This window comes from Megascapheus bottae, chromosome 6 (genome assembly GCF_031878675.1).
Source record: "Megascapheus bottae isolate mThoBot1 chromosome 6, mThoBot2.hap1, whole genome shotgun sequence".
NCBI classification, from domain to species: domain Eukaryota; kingdom Metazoa; phylum Chordata; class Mammalia; order Rodentia; family Geomyidae; genus Megascapheus; species Megascapheus bottae.
In genome coordinates, this window is record NC_143514.1 from 51,334,948 (window position 1) to 51,357,155 (window position 22,208).

At 40.3% G+C, this 22,208-nt stretch overlaps 1 protein-coding gene across 4 annotated transcripts in view; it reads left to right on the top strand.

Annotated features, from left to right (window-relative positions):
• The first annotated feature begins 234 nt into the window (after window positions 1-234).
• The window catches only part of LOC150061841 (uncharacterized), an 84,983-nt gene continuing 63,009 nt past the window's right edge, over window positions 235-22,208 (top strand). For 2 of the 4 annotated variants that reach the window (XR_016535954.1, XR_016535955.1), the window contains exons 1-3: window positions 235-354; window positions 2,199-3,086; window positions 9,722-9,894. Coding sequence is in view for 1 of the 4 variants with exons in the window: in XM_090334871.1 (XP_090190997.1) it covers window positions 319-354; window positions 2,199-2,383; window positions 2,906-2,983; window positions 9,333-9,345 (312 nt within the window). In the remaining 3 variants the exon portion in view is untranslated. The other 2 variants (XM_090334871.1, XR_016535956.1) reach the window with 2 other exon arrangements.

The following is a 22,208-nucleotide window of genomic DNA, read 5'->3' on the forward strand; positions in this document are numbered from 1 at the left end:
TCTCAGCTGCTGCTGCCCCCGCCGACGCCCGAGCCGCGGCCGCCGGCCTCATCCTACTCCGCCTCAGCGCGGCGGCGGCGGCGGCGGCGGCAGCGGCCAGAACGAGGCCTGGCTGGGGCCCTGCGTCATCCCGCCGTGCGTGCTCTGGCCACGCCCCCCGGCACCCGGAGACCTGGGCGGCTCGGGGCTGCGCGGCGGCCCCTCCCCCCTCCAGCAGCTGCTTTCGGGGTTCCGTTGGCTTTGGCTTGTCTTCTGCCCTGTTTGGCTGCGGTATGAACAGACCCCACCCGCTCCTCGCCTTTCTCTCAGGCCAACCGAATGGACAGTTCAAGTGTGACCTCTCACCTGCGCCAGGTGCTGACCCTCTTATAAATCCCTGTGTGAACGGATTAGTCCCATGGTCTAAATGTTAAATTCTTTCGGAATAAAGTCCTGGGCTGGCAGTGTGGCCTAGTGGTAGAATGCTTGCCTAGCATTCGTGAAGCCCTGGGTTCGATTCCTCAGTACCTCATACACAGAAAAGGCCGGAAGTGGCAGTGTGGCTCAAGTGGTAGAGTGTTAACCTTGAGCAAAAGAAGCTCAGGGACAGTGCTCAGGCGCTCAGTTCAAGCCACAAGGCTAGAAAGAAAAAGAAAAAGACCAACAAAACAACACCACAAACAAAAACCAAAGTCTCATGAACCTTACTGCCCTAGCTGGTTTTGGACAGAGACTCTCAAATCTTAGCCTCCTGAGTAGCTACAATTACAGGCATGAGCCACCAGGGCCAGCCACCAGGCACCCAGACTACCTTTTAAATGTCCTTAACAGTGTCCCCTCCTTCACAAATTCTAAACTGTAGGCTGTCCAAAGTACGTGTAGTTATTTCAAAGAATGTTCCCTCTGACTAGGGCCTTTGCCCATATTAGTTCCCTGACTGAAACCCACTTCTCCCCACTCCTGACCTTTCTACCTCTCATTAGGCTAATCATTATTCCCTATTGCCCTTCTTGGATTCACTTTCTCTTCCATTGGGAAGCTTTTCCTATCTTTTCCAGTCTAGTTTAGTCACCCCCTAAGATCTCAGAACCTGAGATTTTCTCTGTCACTGCTTGATCAATCTGAATTTTTTTAAATTAATTTATTTATTTTTAGTTGGGACTCTGGGTAAATCCTGGCATGTTGCCTGAGGTAGAACAGGCTCCTTCCTCAGTTGAATGAACAGCTCTAACAATGACTGCTAAGGAAGGAAACAAGAACGATGAGAATGTTCCCCATAGTCATTAAACAAGAAGATAGCAAAGGCATTTTGTTGTTGTTGCATTAATGTGATATGAAGTTAAGGTCTCGAGCTTTCTAGGTAGGTACTCTACCACTTAAGCCATGGCCTCATACCTTTTGTCTTAGTTATATTTCCTGATAGAGTCTCCAATTTTTTTACTCAAGGCTGGACTCATGCTATAATACTCCTACTTAAGCCTTTCAAATAACTGGAATTAAGCCCCAAACCACAGTGCCAGGCTAACTGGTTGAGATAGGAATCTCACTTTTTCTTTGTTTTTTTTTTTTTCTTTTTGGCCTGTACTGATCTTAAACCACAATCCTCCTGATCTCTATCTCTCAAGTAGCCGAGAGTACAGATTTGAGCCAATAATCCTGACCAAAGAAACAGATTCTGATTTCCTTTCTTTCATTCACCATTTAATGATGGGGGTGGGTGGGTCTTGAAAGTTTTTTTATTTAGTTGCCAGTCCTGGGCACTGTCCCAGGACTTCTTTTGCTTGAGGGTAGCATTCTACCACTTGAACCAGAGTACCACTTCAGGCTTTTTCTGTGTATATGATATTGAGGAATTGAACCCAGGACTTGATACATACTAGGCATGCACTCTACCACTAAGCCACATTCCCAGACAGCCCTTGGGAAAAAAAAATATTTATTTATTTATTTATTTTTGTGGGTCATGGGACTTGAACTTTGAGCCTGGGCGCTGTCCCTGAGCAATTCAGCTCGAGGCTAACGCCCTACTCTTGAGCCACAGCCCCACTTCCCATTTTCTAGTGATTAATTGGAGATAAGAGCTTCTTTGCTTTGTAGTGCTCTGACTGGCTTTGAACAGCAATCCTCAGATCTCATCCTCTTGAGTAGCTAGGATTATAGGCATGAGCCACCCCACTTGGCAAAAATTGTTTTGTTTTATATCCTTCTCCTCCTCCTAGGGAGAATTACTGTCACATGACATGCCAATGGATCTGGGAGGTGTAGCAGCTTTGAAGGCCAGTGATCTGAAGAAGACCTTTGTCTGGGCTGTTGCAGCAACTGTGGAAGATATTGAGAAAGCATTGATGCAGTTCTGGAAGAATTACAACATCCTTGACTATCAAGGGCCTTGTTTGAGAATTGGGTATGGTACCTGTGATTCTAGTACTTGGGAGGCTGAGTTAGGAGGATCATGAATTCCACACCAGGTTAGGCAATCTAGTTCTAGGACAGCCTTGGCTGGGAAAGACTTTGTCTCATTAAAAAACAAACAAACAAAAAAACAGACGAGAAGCCTTTGTTTGGATTTTAAACCTACTTTGCTTTAGGTTGAGGTGATATCATCCAGATGAGAATGAATGAAGGAGGTTCATCCAGGTCTAGGGAGGTCTGGCCATTGATGAGGAAATTGGGAAAATCAATAAACAACTTTAACCTGTGTGTGAGTAAAGATGATATCCAGAAGATGCCAGCTGTGTTTTCTGGGAAACTGTCAGAACTAGAACTGGAGTGCATATCTGAAGAAGAGGAAAGAGGAAGAGTAACCTGAAGAAGAAAAAGGGAATTCCCCAAGAAAGTTCCTAGCAAAAGTTTTTACAGACTTCAATGAACTCCTAAAGAGTTTAGGATCATGGAATGTACATAGTGCATTGTCTCTTCCACACAGAAAACCTAGGATGAAAGAAAGACTCAAACCAAGTGACCACCCCTCCTCAAGAAGAACCTCAAGGGGTACCACAAGAAGGTACTGCTATCACAGGAGGTGACAGCTTCACATGCACTAATCTCCGTGAAGACCTTCCCATGGAATAAGCCCTAAGGTAGATCCCAGGACACCAAAGACCCAGGTAGGTCCTGGCTCATGTGTATTTTAAGACAAAAAGTAGAAAAATAAAGAATTGTAGAATCAAGACATAGAGAAAAAATTATTTTTGTCCATCTATCTATCCTAAATGTTATGAAAGAGTCATAAAGAAAAATGATAGCTTGTAAAATAAAACACAAGCAAGCCCATTATGGTAGTGTACAATATGGTAGTGTATACATGTAAGGGACTGAAGTAAGGAAGATGCTGAGTTCAAGGCTAGCTGGGGCTATACAGTGAGAACTTGTCTAAAAAAAAATAAAAAGAAAAAATATATAGTATTAACTTATTGATGAAAGAAGAATTTTTTAATAAATTGAGCATAGCCCAAATTTAGAGTGTTTATAAAATTTATGGCAATCAACAATCATGCCATAGACCTTCACATTTATTTACCTTTCATTGACTTAGAGTCACTCACTGAGCCCCTTCCATCTGCCAAGTTCCAGTCAGGGCTAGTACTCTATATCAGTGTATTGTTTTGGGGCTCAGAGCATGACCTAGTTCTGGCATAGCATGCATGAAGCCCTGGATTTGATTCCCTGGAACCACATACACAGAAAAAGCCAGAAGAAGTGCTGTGGCTCAAGTGGCAGAATGCTCAAGCCTTGAGCAAAAAAAAAGTGTCCAAGGACAGTGCACTGGCTCTGTATGAGTTCAGGCCCCAGGACTGGCAAAAAAAAAAAAAAAAAAAAAAGTTTTTAAAAATCATTATATGACTTCTGTCTTTCTGCATTTACATGGGTTTGATACATTAAAACTTACCATTGTGTCACAATTGCCTACAGTATTTTATACAGCAATGTGTATATAGTTTTGTAGCCTAGAAACCATAGGCTGTGCAGTATAGCCTGTTTGTGTAGTAGGCGATACCATCACTCTATGATGTTTTCACAATAACGAATCATCTAACAATGTATTTCCTAGACTGTGTCTCTGTCATTAAGCAATGCATGACTGTATTTCTACATGTCTCTTTAGTATCTCCCGTAGACCAAGCACTGCCCTAACTGGTTTACGTCTGTCCATTTACTGCAAGGCATTTAAGTGACCTGCAGGACTTGAAGTGTGGCTCACACTCAGAGCCTTGTTGGCTTGTGCAAGGCTCTGAGTTCCATGGCCAGCATGGGGGGAAAAAGTGTAGCATGGTGGCACATTCCTGGACTTGGGGGCTGTGAGGCAAGAGGATAGTAAATCTCAAGTTCAATGCTAGTATTGACTACCTATTGATATCATGTCACCAAACAAAAATAATATGTGAGTGATAGGGCCTAACAAAACTTCATGGCTCTTCTGGATGCTCAGAAATTAATTCGATGGGAAAATAACACTGACTTTGGTCCAGTTTGAATAATAATCACTATGACAAACACATATAAAATACTTTTTATATGACAGTATCTGAGTAATCTTCACTTCATAGTAACTCACATACAATTCTGCGAAGTAGACTTATACCCTACTACAGCTGTTGTAAGATAAATAGAGATTGCTGGAGCTGGTTCAAATGAGCTTATAAGAGCCAGTTAAAATCTCAGGATTAGTGTGTCAAGTATTCAAGCACACACCTAATAGAAATACTAAATTATATAATATGGGGGGCTTGAGCTCAGGGGCTGAGCACTATCCTTGGGCTTTCTCAGGGCTAGAGAGAACCACCACACCACTTCTTTTTTTTTCCCTATGTATATGATACCAAGGAACCAAGGAACTGAGCCTGGGTCTTCATGCATATATAATTTAGGGGCCAGGAGTTTGGCCTAGTGGTAGAATGCTTGTCTAGCATGCATGAAGACCTGGGTTCGATTCCTTGGGTGGCAGAGCGCTATCCTTGAGGAAGAAGCCCAAGGACAGTGCTCAGGCTCTGAGTGCAAGCCCAGGACTGGCAAAAAAAAAAAAAAAGGTGAAGAAAGGCTGGTGCAGTGGCTTAAGCCTGCAATCCCAGCTAGTTAGGAACTGGAGAATGGAGACTGGGAGGATCAAACTTTGAGGTTAATCTGGGCAAAACAGATGGCCAGGACTCCCCCACCCCCAATCCCCTTCAACCAATAGATGGGTATAGTGGTATGTCATCCCAGCTTTGGGAAAAGTGTAAATAGGAGAACCAGGTATAATCCTGTCTGAGCATAAATTCACAGCCCCATCATCCCAAACATAACTCAAGCAAGAAGGATTAGGGGTGTGACTCAAGTGGTAGAGAACTTGGAAACTTCACCAAGAAAGTATGCAGAAAGAAAATAATTTACTTGATAGGGGGGCAGATCTGTTAGCAATCCTCTTCTTCTTCTTCTTCTTCTTCTTCTTCTTCTTCTTCTTCTTCTTCTTCTTCTTCTTTCTTCCTCCTCCTCCTTCTTCTTCTTCCTCTCTCTCTCTCTCTCTCTCTCTCTCTCTCTCTCTCTCTCTCTCTCTCTCTCTCTCTCTCTCTCTCTCTCTCCCAAAAACACAAACCCAATCCTTTTTTTTTTTTTTTTTTTTTTGCCAGTCCTGGCCTTGAGCTCAAGCCCTGAGCACTGTCCTTGGACTTTCTCAAGGATAGAGCTCTACCACTTGAGCCTCAGCACCACTTCTGGCTTTTTTCTATGCATATGGTACCGAGGAATTGAACCCTGGTCTTTGTGCATGCTAGGCAAGCCCTCTACCGCTAGGCCAAATTTCTGGTCCCACACATTACATTTTTAAAGTGGTTTGTGCAAGGAAGAGGATATTGTATTTGCCAAACTTATTCCTGACAAATAGGGTTCTATATTCCAAAATAGGAAAGAACAGTCCTAGGAACTTTTAGAGAGAGATGGTAGGGGTGGGGGGTGGCACACACAGAGAAGCAGAATGAGTCTTAGTGTTTGAACAGTAAGTGATGCCACACATTAGAATCCTGGGATATGAAAAGAAAGAAATGAGAAACAGCTTTCCTGGTCTGTGGCCACAGGCTCTGTTGTAAATTTGTTAATGGAGCACTAAAAATCAGGCAAGGCTAGAGAAGAAAGCTGTACAGTTTATGCACATCAAGAAGGTGCTCAAATCAGGAAACAAGTGGCAGCTAAAATTCAGACCATACCCTCCAAGCTACTGAAATCTGCCATCCAGCAGTGTCTGCCATATGGTGTGTCTTGTTCTAATTTTTCACAAAGGCATTGAAAAAAGATGGCAGATGACCATGAGTAGTAGCATGGCCCACTGATTCACACTGCTGAGAGTCTAAGCTGTACCACAGCTCTGCTCTAGCAATCCTAGCATTAGCCAGGCTTAGCATATAGCCGCCACATAACTACAGGAAAAGGCATGGTTAATATTTACCACATACTTGGCGTGCATTGCTGAAAGATAGGCATTTATATGAAGGATGTAAATACGAAACACTAAATGACTTGTCTTTAGTCTTAATTTAATCAAGAAACAGGAGCAGGGGTTGTAAAATGGAGGGCATAAAAAAGAAAGCTTTAAAATTATGACTTTTAGAATCACCAATTGGAAAAATAATAACTTGAAATGAAGTTTCCAGTTACTTTCCCTCTATCCCTCTCTGTCTTAGGGAAAAATAAAATAATTTCTGAGCAGTTTGTAATTCTTGAATCCTCTACACTAATCACAGGAACCCCTCAGTGTTTCTAAAACACACTACACTCTCATCATTCCATTCTGCTAGCAATTTTCTTTCCTTTTTTGAAAAACTCAGCTCTAGATGGGCACCAGAGACCAGAAATCTAGCTACTCAGGAGGCTAAGATCTGAGGATCTTCATTCAAAACCAGCACGGGCACTTTTTTTGTCAGTCGTGTGACTTGAACTCTGGGCCTGGGCGTTGTCCCTGAGCTCTTCAGCTCAAGGCTACCACCCTACCCCTTGAGCCACAGTGCTACTTCTGGTATTCTGGTGGCTATTGAAGATAAGTCTCACACATTTTAGTGCTCAGGCTGGCTTTGAACCGAGATTCTCAGATCTCAGCCTCCTGAGTAGCTAGAATTACAGGCGTGAGCCACTGGGTCCGGCTAAGTTGGCTAAGTCCTTGAGAATCTTATCATCAATTAACCACCAGAAAACTGAGAGTGACATTGTGGGTCAAGTGGTAGAGCAGTAGCCTTAGGCTGAAGAGCTCAGGGATAGCACCCAGTCCCAGAGTTCAAGCCCCACAACCCCACAAAAGCAAACAAAACCAAACCCCTCAGCTTTAGGCAATTCTCTGGGAAGCTGAGCAGGATACTTCCTTTTTTCCATTGCAGGTATTTCTTCCACTTCTGCATTTTCTCAGCACATGGTAACATATTCTATCAATATCTAGGATCCGAGCTTCTTAGACTTGTGGACTATCCCAGCTAACCTTTCTGAAACTGAGAAGTCTTCCTGACTGCTTTGATTAATTAAAATATGACAGAAATGGCATGGGCAGTTCCCAAGGCCAGTCTTTAAAGGACTGGTACCTGCCACTTCCTGTCTCTTGGAACACTGACTCTTGCCATAGAAAAGATCTGACATACATTCTGTAGAGATCTCAAAGAGTTCTCAATACTGCATTCAGGGTAGAAAGGGTTGAACCTAATTTTCCTGTGGTTCTTACCAATATATCAGTCATATGACTGAAGCTGTGTCGCTTTTAAGGATTTTTTTAGTGGAGAGGAGTAGGAGGGTTCAAACTCTGAGTGTTGTGCTAGACAAGCACAACACTGGAAATATACTTTAACCTGAAGGTGTCTTAGATTTCCCAGATGAGTCTAACTGTCTGTTATCCAAGCTTTACCCAAAATATGGATTCATCAAATTGAGAGAACTAGTGAGTTAAAATCTTGAATTATTTGTTACATAATTGCCAATCACCATATAGAATTTTGGTAATTAGGGTACTTCCATAGCAAAAAGCATCTAAACATGTGACATTGGCTTTGCGTGGAGACTTGCAGGATTTTTTAAAAATATGAATCATCTACTTCTTTCCAGTTCAGCTTTTATTTTTTAATTTTTATTTTCTATAATTTTATTATTCTGTTTATGTGCTACTGAGGAATTGAACTCAGGGCTTCATGCATGGCAAGCACTCTGCCACTAAGCCACAGTCCTACCCTTGAAGGATCTTGAGAAGCCTGTTGAACAAAGTTTGAAAAGCCAGCAGGAGATTGTTGGTGAGGAATTGCTACCAGAGACTTGTTATGGGAAGCTGGAGGAAAGCTTGGCAACACCATTGTTTATGATCACAGGGCAAAGAGAAAGATTTAACAAACTTGTAGCTGGGGTTGGGGAGTTTCCAGACAAAATTTCTGTCAGCTGGCTTTTCTAGCTGTCTGTGGAGAAAATATGAGAGGAAAGGTCCAGGTAGTATATATAATCAGTCTACAGATCCTAAAGGAAGAAATAAGGAAACTCAAATCCATGCAAAATGACATCTCAGGGTGAAGTATTTAAGATAGTCCTCATAGGTCCTATAATAGTCATTTTGAAGGAAAATAAAGTCATAGGATCTTGTGTGCCTCATAAGCCCTCTCTTCCAAACAACTGGGCTTTCCTAGATTCTCAGGGGTGTGGCTTCACGGAAGGGGGTAGTTGTCCATCCACAAAAATATTTGAAAATACCACACTGGGTGTGGCGCTTTGTTAATGAAGTGGAAGCACTTGGAACTCCTCCAATTTAAAAAAGATGACATTAGCTGGCCCTGAAACTCACAGAGATATACAAAATGAAAAAAAAAATCTCTAGATCTCTCCTTCCTATGAGCAAACAGCAAACTGTACTCAGCTACAAAAATGGCCTATTTCTTATGGAAAGGGAAGATTGGCTAAAATGAAAGAATCCAGAGTCAGAGGATCACTTCCAGGGAGCAAAACTAGGCCTCAGTTAAAGAACTGACAAATGTGCCTAACCTGCTTTTCAAACTTTGTTTTTGTTGTTGTTGAACTTTGTTTCTGACACAGGATTTTACTGACTAGCTGAGGCTAACATTGAACTTTGGATCCTTCCACCTCATGAGCTCAAGTACTGGGATTACAGGAGTATCCCACCACACCCAGTGTTTGTTTTGTTTTAACACAGAGATTAGGCCTCAAACTCTTGAGGCCAATAGAACCTGCTTCAGCTTCCTTAGTTGCTGGGACTAAATACAAGCCTGTGTCTAGCTACACTAAAAAATTTCCATAGATTGTTATGTATTTTATTCCTAGCCTCTACTAATAGCATTGCAGTTACACCTACCTTCCCATTGTAATTGAATGAGCAAAGTCAGATAACTTATCTGTTTACTTCTCAGGTCTTCTTGCTGAAAGGAACAATTTTCTAGAAGATATACCCTGGGAACTCAGTCTGGAACCCACATCCCCTTTGCAATTACTCACATAATGAGACTAGGCCTTGATCCTGAGAGTGATGGTATAATGGCCTGCGTTTTCTCAGCAGAATGTGAATGGCATCTGAAAAGGATATAAACAATTTACAGCCAAAGAGCTGACTGTGACAGATTAAAGATGACTATAAATTCTTCCATAATCCTACTGGTGACAGTTGGTGTCTGTGTCTTCTCCTCTTGAGTCTGGGTGGGCTCTTGGGTTATGAATACTTTGGCCAATAGAACATTGCAGAAATAGCTCTGTTAGTTTCAAAGCCCAAGTAATTCACAGACTGGTTATTTCTACTTCCTAGGGACCTCTGAGCCACCATTGTACCCTTGTGGAGAGATCACAGTGAGAGGGACCGAAATAAAGTCACCTTTTCAGCTATTTCTGCCAAGGCTTAATGCATGGGAATGAAATCAAGCGAATATGAGCTGACTTCATGTGGAGCTAGCTCTCCTTGAATTCCTGACACCCAAAACTGTGAGTGAGAAATTGTTGGTTGTTGGTCTAAGTCACTAAACTTTGTGGAGTATTTTATTGCACAATAGAGACTTACTCCATGATTTGGGATCAGCCTCCTCTCTGGCACCCCCAGTTTGGGCACTATTAAGCAAGACTGGGTGAACTCTACTGTTTCTTACAACTCCGATCTGATTTTGAGTTCCAGAGAACTTGAGTACTTGAGGGCTGGGAACTCACTTTAGTGGTAGAGTGCTTGCCTAGCATGTACGAAGCCCTGGACTCGGTTCCTCAGTACCACATAAACAGAAAAAGCCATAAGTGGCACTGTGGCTTAAGAGGTAGAGTGCTAGCCTTGAACAAAAGAAGCTCAGAGACAGTGCCCAGGCCCTGAGTTCAAGTCCCAGCACAACTACATAGACATAAAAATCTATAACTCTGTAGACATAATGTTTTATTACATAGATTAATATGTATCTATGATATACAAACGCTTAGCCTAATTTTGATTATTTTCTAAAAACTAAGTGCCAGTGATTGTATATAGAGATTCCCTTCTTGAATACTTGTTTGTTAAACATGTCATTTGAAGTATAATGTAAAAATCAATGTTAATAAATTCTTTAAAAAAATAAAATAAAATGAAAAAAGACTATTCTTGAAAGCAGTTGAACTATTTAGATGACTTGAGGAACATAGAGTATATGTACCCAAATTAAATACTCAGTAAACATTTTAATGAGTTCTAAAGGGTGAGTAAGAACTGAGTAAAGCTGAGCTATAGTGGCTTGTACCTGCAATTCTAGTTACTCAGGAGGCTGAGATCTGAGGATTGTGATTTGAACCTAGCTCTAGCAGGAAAGGCTCTTATCTCCAATTAATCACACAAAAGAAGCCAGAAATGGAGCTGTGGCTCAAGTGGTAGAGCACTAACTTTGAGTAAAAGAAGCTTAGGGACAGCACACACACACACAGACACACAGAGTAAATAACAGTAAAATGAAGGATAGTTAATAACAAGCTATGTATAAAGATTCAAAATCCTGGAAAGTTGAGGAAATTCTTTTAGTGGTTCTAGGGTTTAAACCTTGCAAATCTAGGACTGGTAAGAGAAAGAGAGAGCGAGAGAGAGAGAGCGAGAACGAGAGAGAGAGAGAGAGAGAGAGAGAGAGAGAGAGAGAGAGAGAGAGAGAGAGAGAGAGAGAGAGAGAGAGAGAGGCGCTAAAAAGAGCAAGGGCTAGGCAGGCTGTGGAGGAAAAATATCAACTAAGTCTTCAATCACATAAATGTTATTATCCCTCTTTGTATAAATAGGAAAATGAAGGTCCAGACAGTTTTTTTTGTTTGTTTGGTTGGTTGTTTTTTGGTTTTGGGTTGGTTTTTTTTTTTGCCAGTCCTAGGGGCTGAACTCAGGGCCTGAGCACTGTCCTTGGGCTTTCCTCAAGGCTAGCACTGAACCACTTGAGCCACAGCACCAGTTCCAGCTTGTCTATGTATGTGGTATCGAGGAATCGAACCTGGGTCTTTGTGTATGCTAGACAAGCACTCGACTATTAGGCCAAATTTCTGGTCCCTCCAGACAGGGTTTGTCACCTGTCCAAGACTATATCATCAGCAGGTGGTAAATATAGGATTTGAATCTATGTCTAATAGATCTATTTTTTTCCTCCAGTCCTGGGATTGAGCTCAGGGCCTGAACACTGACCTTGGGAATTCTTAAAGCTAGCGCTCTATGTATGTGGTACCGAGGAATCGAACCCAGAGCTATGTGCATGCTAGGCATGCACTCTACCACTATGCCATACTCCCAGCCTAGATCTAATATTATTTTTGAAACTTCAGTTTAAATATACTATCTAAAAATAATTTTTGCCTTCATATGCCTATAATCCCAACACTTGGGACATGGATACAGAGGCAAGATGATTGCAAATTCAAGATCAGCCTGGGCTGCATAATAAGACTCCATTTCACAAAACTAAGGGCTGGGAATGTAGCGTAGTGACCCACTGCTTTCCCATCCTGCTCAAGTCTTTGAGTTTGATCCCTTTCACCACAAAGACAACAACAAAAATATTCAAATTCATTCCATCTGTCAGAAAAAAATGTAAAGAGATGTGAAAACAAATATCATAAGCAATATAATAGTAAGACTGCACTATGGTAGAAATATTATTTTTCCTTGGGGAAATGAGAAAATCTCAGAAAGCAGGACTTTTTCAATCTGTTTCTTCATTGTTCCTTTATTGTTATTATTTTCATTGTTCTCTAGATTGTTCTGAGTGCTTTATGTGTTACTGTTTTATGTCTCAGGAATCCTATGAGGTCAGCAGTATTATTTTCTACTTTTTATTTCCAATTAATAAGATATTCTAAACTTTACCCTAACCAAAAAGCTGAAGAAAAAAAATTCCCACATTTTATAAACAAGGAAATTAAAGTGTTTGGGCAATTCCAGGTTATACATTTAGTAAACCTAAATTTGACCCAGTTGAACCAGATATTGTGCTTTTAATCATATACAAGGACATTATACTGAGTCTTTAAAGAGGAAGATTTGTGGGGCAAAGGGCATTTAAGAGAAAAACAAATGCATTTTTTTTTTTTTTTTGCCAGTCTTGGGCTTGAGCTCAGGGCCTGAGCACTGTCCTTGGACTTTCTCAAGGCTAGAGCTCTACCAGTTGAGCCTCAGCACCACTTATGGCTTTTTTCTATGTATGTGGTACTGAGAAATTGAACCCCGGTCATCGTGCAAGCTAGGCAAGCATTCTACCACTAGGCCAAACTCCCAGCCCCAAATGCAAATGTTTTATGACTTAAAAGTTCACTGTGTTTTCAATGGAATTCTACATAGCCAACAGACAAGATAAAATAATGGCATTCGCAGGGAAGTGGATGAATAGAGCGAATCATGTTGAGTGAGACAAGTCAAGACCTAAGGAACAAAAGGCACATGGTATCCTTAATATGTGGCTATTAAATCCAAAGACTATAAGAGCGAGGACTCAATAACTGCATACCCAATGCTATGGACATGGTAATGGAAATATAAACATAACTATATAGACATAAAAACCTATGACTCTATAGACATAATGTTTTATTTCATAAATTAATATGTTTCTATGACATACAAACCCTTAGCCTAATTTTGATTAAGTTCTAAATACTAAGTCCCAGTGATTGTAAATAGAGATTCCCTTCTTGAACAACTTGTTTGTTAAACATGTCATTTAAAATATGATGTAAAAATCAACGTTAATAAATTCTTTAATAAAAAAAGAAAAAAGTTCACTGTGTTTTAAAAATAATAACATTCAGGGAAACTGAAATTTAGAGAAATAACATTGTGTGTGTGTGTGTGTGTGTGTGTGTGTGTGTGTGTGTGTGTGTGCTGGGAAAGAAGATGAAAGAAAAATGATAGGAGACAGTGGGTACAGAAAATGTAGTTTGGGGCCAAGTAATGGAGGACCTTAAATGTTGTTCAATAGACTCAGGACTTAATCCAGGCGGATGTGGGAATCCATTGTAATTGCTTTCTCTTGCCTTTATTTTTTCAAGTCAGAGGAGTAACAAAAGTAAGTCTATGTATTAGAAAGAACAATCTAGTGGCAAGGGTAAATGAACTGAGTGGCTGAAACTGGAAATAAACAGAAGGTAGTTAAGGTTCAATTGCAATGATCTAATATGGAAGTTTATATTAGAGATGGTGGTATTGGGGATTTAGGAAAGGGACCAGAGAATACAGGGCTAGTGATTATTAATAATTAATACCTATAAAATACTTTTTTTATTTTCTGAGATAAGGCCTCCATATCTGATTGGTAAAACTCTGTGTATTTCAGGTGTGCACTGCCACATACCACATGACATAATAATATTATGAACAGTAAACATTTGATTTTTTTTTTCATGGAAAGGTTTGGGGTTTGTGTTGCGCGCGCGCGCGCGCGTTTGTGTTTGTGTTTGTGTGTGTGTGCTGGGTTTCTTGAAGACCAAGGCATTTTCTTTTAGATTTTTTTTTTTTGCTCAAGGCTGGTCCTATGTGACTCCACTTCTGGCTTTTTGCTAGTAATTGGAGATAAGTGTCTCAGGAACTTTTCTGCCCAGGCTGGCTTTGAATTATGATCCTTAGATTTTAGCCTCTGAGTAAGTCACTGGTACTCTGCAAGAGAAAGAGGAGCTTATTTAAAAAGCTGATTCTCATATTGAAAAGCAAGGAACTCTGCCTATAGCTGGGTGTTTTCACAGAACAAAACAGATAACACTGACCCATTATAGAAGACACTTAAAAAAAAATGGTGGTGAGAGTTTGACCTAGTGGTAGAGTGCTCACCTATCAAGCGAAAAAGCTAGAAGTGGTGTTGTGGTTCAAGTGATTGGGTGCTAGCCTTGATTAAAAAGTGTCCAAGGACAGTGCCCAAGCCCTGAGTTCAAGCTCCAGGACTGGCAAAAAATAAAAATGAAAAAAAAATGAAAAATGAGTGGGATTTTTTTGTCCTTCATATGTGTGACACTGAACAATCTATAGTTGTACTTGTTCACTTTTTAATTTTTTGAAAAAGTGATTAACCGTTTTCCTATCTCAAAGCCAGGACCCCAGTTACAGTTTAAAAATAAACTCACCTCAAAATTTTAAAATATCCACTCAGATTTGGGCTATTGGTTCACATTTAGAGTAAGGGGAGGCTGCGTTAGAAGAGTCACTTGAGTCCAGAGCTTCAGGCCAACTTGAGTAACATAGCAATACCTCATCTAGGAAAATTATAGCTAAAATGAAGTGTGCACAGAAGACTATAAAAGGTGGCCTAATCCAAATAAACCTGAACAAAGGATGAATACACATCTGGCCTTCTAACTTTAACAAACTTGACAAATATACTTACTGACACCTATAGGCCTTTACATATCATTTGTCCAGCTCTCCCTGAGAAGATTAAGAAAGCCAAGCTAAGCTCTACTTCCTCTCCTCTTCCAAGGCAATCCCAGGTTTTCCCTCCTCTTTACCAGAATACCTTTTGTGTTTCTCTTGGATTAATAATCATTGTCATTGGGTTAATAATCACTGGCTATTTTTTTTTTGGCCAGTCCTGGGGCTTGACCTCAGAGCCTGAGCTCTGCGGCTGAGCTTCTCTGTGCTCAAGGCTAGTACAATACCACTTGAGCCACAGTGCCACTTCTAATCTTTTCTGTGTATGTGTTACTGAGGAATTGAACCCAGGGCTTTATGCATGCTAGGCAAACACTCTACCACTAAGCCACATTCCAAGCCCTGGCTACTTACTTTTTTCTTCCACTGGTACTTGTGATGTCTTTAAAGGTAAAGATTTACTTTTGCTCATTTATTTAACATGTTAAACAAGACACCTAAGAAATGCATAGATATTTGTTAAATAATATATAGTCAACACATAACACATGATAAATATTTCAGTTAAAAGTCATATAACACATAAAGGCTATGTTAAAGTTAAAATTAAGCAATGATCTGGGCACTAGTGGCTCACACCTATAATCCTAGCTACTCAGGAGGTTGAGATCTTAGGATCATAGTTTGACACTAGCCAGTACAGGAAAGTCTTCAGAAGACTTTTATCTCCAAGTAACGACCAAAAGCCAGAAGTGGAGCTGTGCCTCAAATGGTAGAGTGCCAGTGTTGAGCAAAAATCTCAGGGATAGTGCCCAAGCCTGAGTTCAAGACCAGTACTGGCACACACACACACACACACACACACACACACACACACACACACCAAGCAATATAATATATTAACATTACCTGAAAAATACTATAAGACTTATGGTGTTTTTTTTTTAAAAAAATACATGGTTAATCTCAACTTCCCTCAACCCTTTTTCCCCTCAACAATTCTTTTTTTTTTTTTTTTTTTTTTGCCAGTCCTGGGCTTGAGCTCAGGGCCTGAGCACTGCCCTTGGACTTTCTCAAGGCTAGAGCTCTACCACTTGAGCCTCAGCACCACTTCCGGCTTTTTTCTATGTATGTGGTACCAAGGAATCGAACCCGGGTCTTCATGCATGCTAGGCAAGCACTTTAACCACTAGGCCAAACTCCTGGCCCTCAACAATTCTTTTAGCTGTTTATTCCACTAAGAAAGAGGTAGTATGGAATCCAGGTGTGCAGGCACTTACTTGTAATCCCAACCCTGGGAAGGTTGCCTGACACTAAAATTAAAACAAAATGACAACTGCAATTTAAAAGACACAATGTTCACTATGGGTAACCAATGTAAACTTCAGATGCCTATTAAATAAAATATGTAAAGGTAAAACCAGTTGTGAAAGAGAGATGGAAAAAGGGAACTTTGGCTTTTCTTTGTGAAAAAGAATCCTTTTATATTATCTCAGAAATTTTGTTTATAATTAAAACGAAAAACTGAGACCTAAAACTGACAAAAATCATAGTGATCGTGTTGACCAGGCTCCTGAAATGAAGATGAAACTGAACTGGTTCAGCCAGACATTTGAAAGTTTCTGAACAGCTAGGTCTTTGATGTTAAATAGACTAAACAACCAGATGTTTGACTAAAGTGTTCTGTTTTCATCTGAAAGGCTGACATCATGTTACTGTAGTTGGAGTGTATCACCCAAGTCAGTTTCCATAAGGGTCAATGAATTGTTAACATGGCCCACACAGCTCTTCTGGCTTTCCTCATGTGGTGCACACAAATATCATCTTTTATTTGCTCTTAGAGTGTTACATAACTCTTTGATTATTCATTATCTAAAGAGTAAAGGCTAAACTTAATCCTCTATAATGTGGCTTCAACATAGGGCTGACTTCCACCACTCTAGCTTCTTTTTTTCTTCTTTCATGTGTTTCCTCTCTGAGGGGCTATTTTTATGTTTATTTTTTTAATATTACAAAAATACCAGGTCTGGGAGTTTGGCTTAGTGGTAGAGTGCTTGCCTAGCATACACGCAGACCTGGGCTTGATTTCCTTGGTATCATGTACATAGAAAAAGCTAGAAGTGGTGCTGTGGCTCAAGTGATAGAGCACTAGGCCTTTAGAAAGCCCAAGGATGGTGGTCAGGCCCTGAGTTCAAGTCCCGGGACTGCAAAAAAAAAATACCAGCTGGGAATGTGGCTTAGTGGTAAGAGTGTTTGCCTAACATGCATGAAGCCCTGGGTTCAATTCCTCAGTACCACATGAACAGAAAAAGCTGGAAACGGTGCTGTGGCTCAAGTGGTAGAGTGCTAGACTTGAACAAAAGAAGCTTAGGGACAGTGACCAGGCCTTGAGTTCCAGCCCCAGCACTGGCAGGAAAAAAAAAATAAAAGGTAAAAAAATACCTTTATCTCAAAAACTCTTATTCTCTGCATAGTACAGATATATGTCCTGACCCTCAAGATACTCATGTTGTATTTGCTGTTGTTTAGGGAGTCTCACTGTTACCATTCATTGAGCAATTATGGGCCAGAGTACTAGGGCTTTGTACGCACTGTTGAACTTAGTCTTTGACCATCATCTTCTGTGACCTTATGATTTCCAATTTCACAGTGAAACAGAGGAGACTCAGGGAGGTCACAATTTTTTGGGGGGTGGGGGAGGGGTCATGAGTATTAACCTCTGGCCTGGGCACTGCCACTGAGCAGTTCTGCTCAAGGCTACCATCCTACCCTTGAGCCACAGCCCCACTTCCCATTTTCTAGAGATTAATTGGAGTTAAGAGTTTTTTGGCTTGGAACTGTGATCCTCAGATCTCAGCATCCTGAATAGCGAGGTCAAATGTCTTTATCATAGTCATACCCTGTAAGTAACAAATGCAGGATTCAGCATATTAGATTCTAAAGTATTTCTGTCTTAGTCTCACTCTCTGTCTCTGTTTCTGTCTCTCTTTCCCTCAGGATGTTTTCATATGTCACACAATGCAAAGGTCAGAGCTCCATAACAAAGAATTATTATTAAAATAGAGAAGCCTTATACTAAATCATTCTGGTCCTTGTGTTAGCATGCTGGTGGTCCTGAGATTTGAACTCAAGACCTATGTGCTGTCCCTGAGCCTCTAGTGCTTGAGCCAAAGCTCTACTTATGGCTTTTTTGGTGATTCATTAGAGATGAGTCTTAGGGACTTTTCATGCCCAGGCTGGCTTCAAACCGTGATTCTTATATCTCAACTATTTGAGTAGCTAGGATTATAGGAGCATGAGCCAGGGCTTGACCGTTTATATTTTTAATCAGACACCAACAGAGACGTGTGTTAACAGTAAATGTACTAAGATATTAGAGTAGCTACAGTGTAATCATGGAAATAATAGAACTGAAAACTTACAGGAAATTACTAGAATTTGACAAAGATTTGGTTCTAAACCCATTTATATTGTGTCTAGTATTGCACTGGTAACACAAAGCCAAATATAATTTCTGTGCTAAGAGATCAGTCTGATAAAGATGTTAGAAACTGAAATTTAGGTAGAAAGCTCAAGTATCTGAGGAATAGAGCCAAACAAGAATGATGATATCATATACACTCAGGGTATAGCCTCGGCCTCAGCCTCAAAGTTCCAGGAAAAGAAGAGGAAGATTCAGAGAGATTCCAGGTATCAAGTGACTTAGAGTGTCCTGGAAGATCGTCTCCCCATAAAATGTATCAGAGATGAAACTGTTCCAGAGGAGAAACTGTTACCCCATAATAAAGAAAACACTGAAGTACAGGGTAGGTACAACTCATGAAAACAAAAATGGATTATTCTACCATCTACTTCATTTCTGGTACCCACCCTTTACTAGGAATTAGGGGTTCAGGGGCCAGTACGGTGGCTCAAGCCTGTAATCCTAGCTACTCAGGAGGCTGAGAACTGAGGATTTCGATTCAAAGCCAGCCTGAGCACTAAAGTGTATGAGACTCTTATCTCCAATAGCCACCAGAAAACCAGAAGTGGCACTATGGCTCAAGGGGTAGGGTGGTAGCCTTGAGCTGAAGAGCTCAGGGACAGCACCCAGGCCCAGAGTTCAAGTCCCACCACAACCAGGAAAACAAAAAAAGAAATTAGGGGTTCAGAAGTGCTGCTGAGAATTGACCATGACACTTCCTAACATAGGAGCCATTGACAATAGTAATTCTAATGGAATGTTGGAGAATATTGGAAAAGTTTAAGTGTAATTTAGGAGAAAGAAAATGGACATTTCACTAAGAGGGAGCAGTACGTATGGTTGATATTCCAAGGTGATGTGAAAGGAAGGACATTTTAGAAACATTTCTAACATTCTATCTACCAAATGCCAGCAATAGTCCTCTCAGGTGATCACAGCTTGGTAGACTACCTTAGGACCAATGCATATGCATTTGTATTATGCGTGGGGATGACTGAAGGTAGTCTTCTAGTTGCCTCTTTACTTTTTTCTCAGTAAAAAATAAGAAGCAGAGTAAGAAGCTTAAGCAAGTAAGAGCTTGCTTCCTCTTGAAAGGAGGTGTTTGGGAAAGAATGTATCTGTGTATGAAGCCCTAGCATCATAATCCTCAGCATCTAAATAAGTGAAATTAAAAATTAAAAGATGTTTTAGGGGATGGAAGATCTGGTAGAAAATCATTTAGGGGAATAAGAGATCAAATAGACTGAAAGAAATGCATCACAATTGCTGAGCAATTTTACTGCTTACTGGTGAGGACTCACTGAAAATAGAATGAGGGTTGAGAGGTAGAACTCTTTCTTGCATGTGGGATGTTCTAGGCTCCCCGAAACAAATCAACAAAAAGTAACAGAGTAAGGCTAATTTCTCAAAGCTAGCACTCTCTTATGTTGAGTTTTCTGGAGGTTAATTGGAGATGAGTCTCATGGACATTCCTGCCCAAGCTTGCTTCAGACTGTGATTCTCAGATCATAGCCTCATTAATAGGTAGGATTTCAAGCTTGAGCCACCATTTCAGGGCTAAGAATATTTTTGTTTTGTTTTGGTTTGGTTTGGTTGAGGGGCTTAAACTCAAAACCTGGGCACTGTCCCTGAGCTCTTTTGGTCAAGGCTAGCCCTTTATCACTTTGAGCCACAGCTCCACTTCCAAGAATGTGGCTCTTGTTTTTTTCTTTATTCAAATAACTTTTTTTTATTATCAGGGTGATATATAGAGGGGTTACAGTTACATTCATAAGGTAGTGAGTACATTACTTCTTGAAAATTGTTATCCTGTCCCATGTTTTTCTCCCATTCCCTCCCCCTCCCCCCAAGAAGTGGTTCTTTTTTTTTTTTTTTTTTTTTTTTTTTTGCCAGTCCTGGGCTTGAGCTCAGCGCCTGAGCACTGTCCTTGGACTTTCTCAAGGCTAGAGCTCTACCACTTGAGCCTCAGCACCACTTCTGGCTTTTTTCTATGTATGTGGTACCGAGGAATTGAACCCAGGTCTTTGTGCATGCTAGGCAAGCACTGTACCACTAGGCCAAACTCCCGGCCCCAAGAAGTGGTTCTTAATGACACTGTGAAACCATCATATCAGCCAGTCCTGAAGCTTACCTTATTCCCATTTTGAGGAATAATTCTAATAATTGCATTAAGAAAGCCCAAACTTCTAAGAATTTTATAGTGAGTAGGAATTCTAGATCATCTAAAAATAAATAATAGTCACATTTGCCAATTGTGTGTGTGTGTGTGTGTGTGTGTGTGTGTGTGTATGTGTGTTTGTGTTCATTGGTTGCTTGTCTTAAGTATACTAATATTCTTCTGGGAATGACTTTCCCTCCATGAGTATTCCACTCAATCCAGATCTACAAATTGAACCTTCTAGACATCAAGTATAATAATCTTATATCTCATGATGCAGAGATTTGCTGTGGTAAATAAGGTATAGATTAGCCAAATTTGCTAGTTCTCTGTTCATAGAAATCAGTTTCAGGATAGTTTAAGTTTGTGATTTTCAGTGTCTTTGAGAAATAATGCTCTCTCCTCCTGAATGTAAATAGGAAAGTGCATGTTTCTTTTCTGTTAGCAGCTAATTTGTGCCTCTCAGGGAAGCTGTTATGAGGGTATACTAACAGTATATGGATGAGACAACTGAGGAACAATGGGAAGAATCTCAGAGCCCAGTGCAGTGGCTCATGCCTATAATCCTAGCTACTCAGGAGGCTGAGATCTGAGGATCAAGGTTCAAAGCCAGCCCAGGCACAAAAGAACCTGAGACTCTTATTTCCAATTAACCTCTAAAAAATAGAAAGTGGGGGGCTTGGCTCAAGAGTAGGGTGGTATCTTTGAACTGAAGAGCTTAAGGATAGCGCCCAGGCCCAGAGTTCAAGCCCCATGACACCGCCCCCCCTCCCCCTTCGCCACACACAAATCTCTGATTGCACTGCTCTGATGTCAGCTTTATTGCTGGACCTTCAGCTACATTCATCAAAAAGAACCTTTCGTTAATTAAGCCAATTTGAATTAATTTTCTATTACTTATAACCAAATAAATCCAAATATGAAACATAACACATGATCAGTGTACTGCAATTTATTATTATATAATATAATACATAATATGTTATAATAATTTATTATTAATTATTATGTTGGTGGTAGGGCATCCTGCTTATTCTGTTTCTTTGCTCAGATAGCACTGTACCACTTAAGCCATATTTCCACTCCTAGTTTTTGGTGGTGTGTGTGTATGTGCGTGTTTTAATACTGGATCTTGAACTCAGGATCTGGGCTCTGTACCTCAGTTTTTTCACTCAAGGCTAAGTGTTCTATCACTTGAGCTACAGTATCATGTCTGGAAACAAAAGTTTCATGGACTTTCCTGCTTAGGTTGGCTTTGAACTGAGATCCTCAGATCTCAGACTCCTGAGTAGTTATGAATATAAGCATGAGCCAACCAGCTTCCAGCTTTTAGCTATATTTTAAAAAAAATTGAACATATGGTTGAGAAGTATTTTCTTTTTTTATAAAGATTTTATTAACATTGAATTTTTGTATCATATTTCAAATGTCAAGTTTAACAGATAAGTATTCAAGAATGGGATCTCTATATGCAATCACTGGCACATAAATTTAAGAACAAAATTAAAATTAAGCTGAGAGTTTGTATGTCATAGATACACATTGATCTGTATAATATAACATTGTCTATAGAGTATTTGTCCCATCCTAGATTTTTATGTCTATGTCATTATATTTTTGATTAGGATATTTGTGAGAGATTTATACAATATCATTATTTTCTTTAAGCTTGTTGAACAATAAATTTTTGAAATTTATTCTACAAATCAAATACAGTGTCCAGTTTCAATGCCAAACATCTGTTAACTCTAATAGCTTACTGTGAGTGTATAGAATACATGGGTGTAACTACAAAGAAGTGACTAAGAAAGTATTTTATCTTAAAGAAAATAGATAAAGGCTGG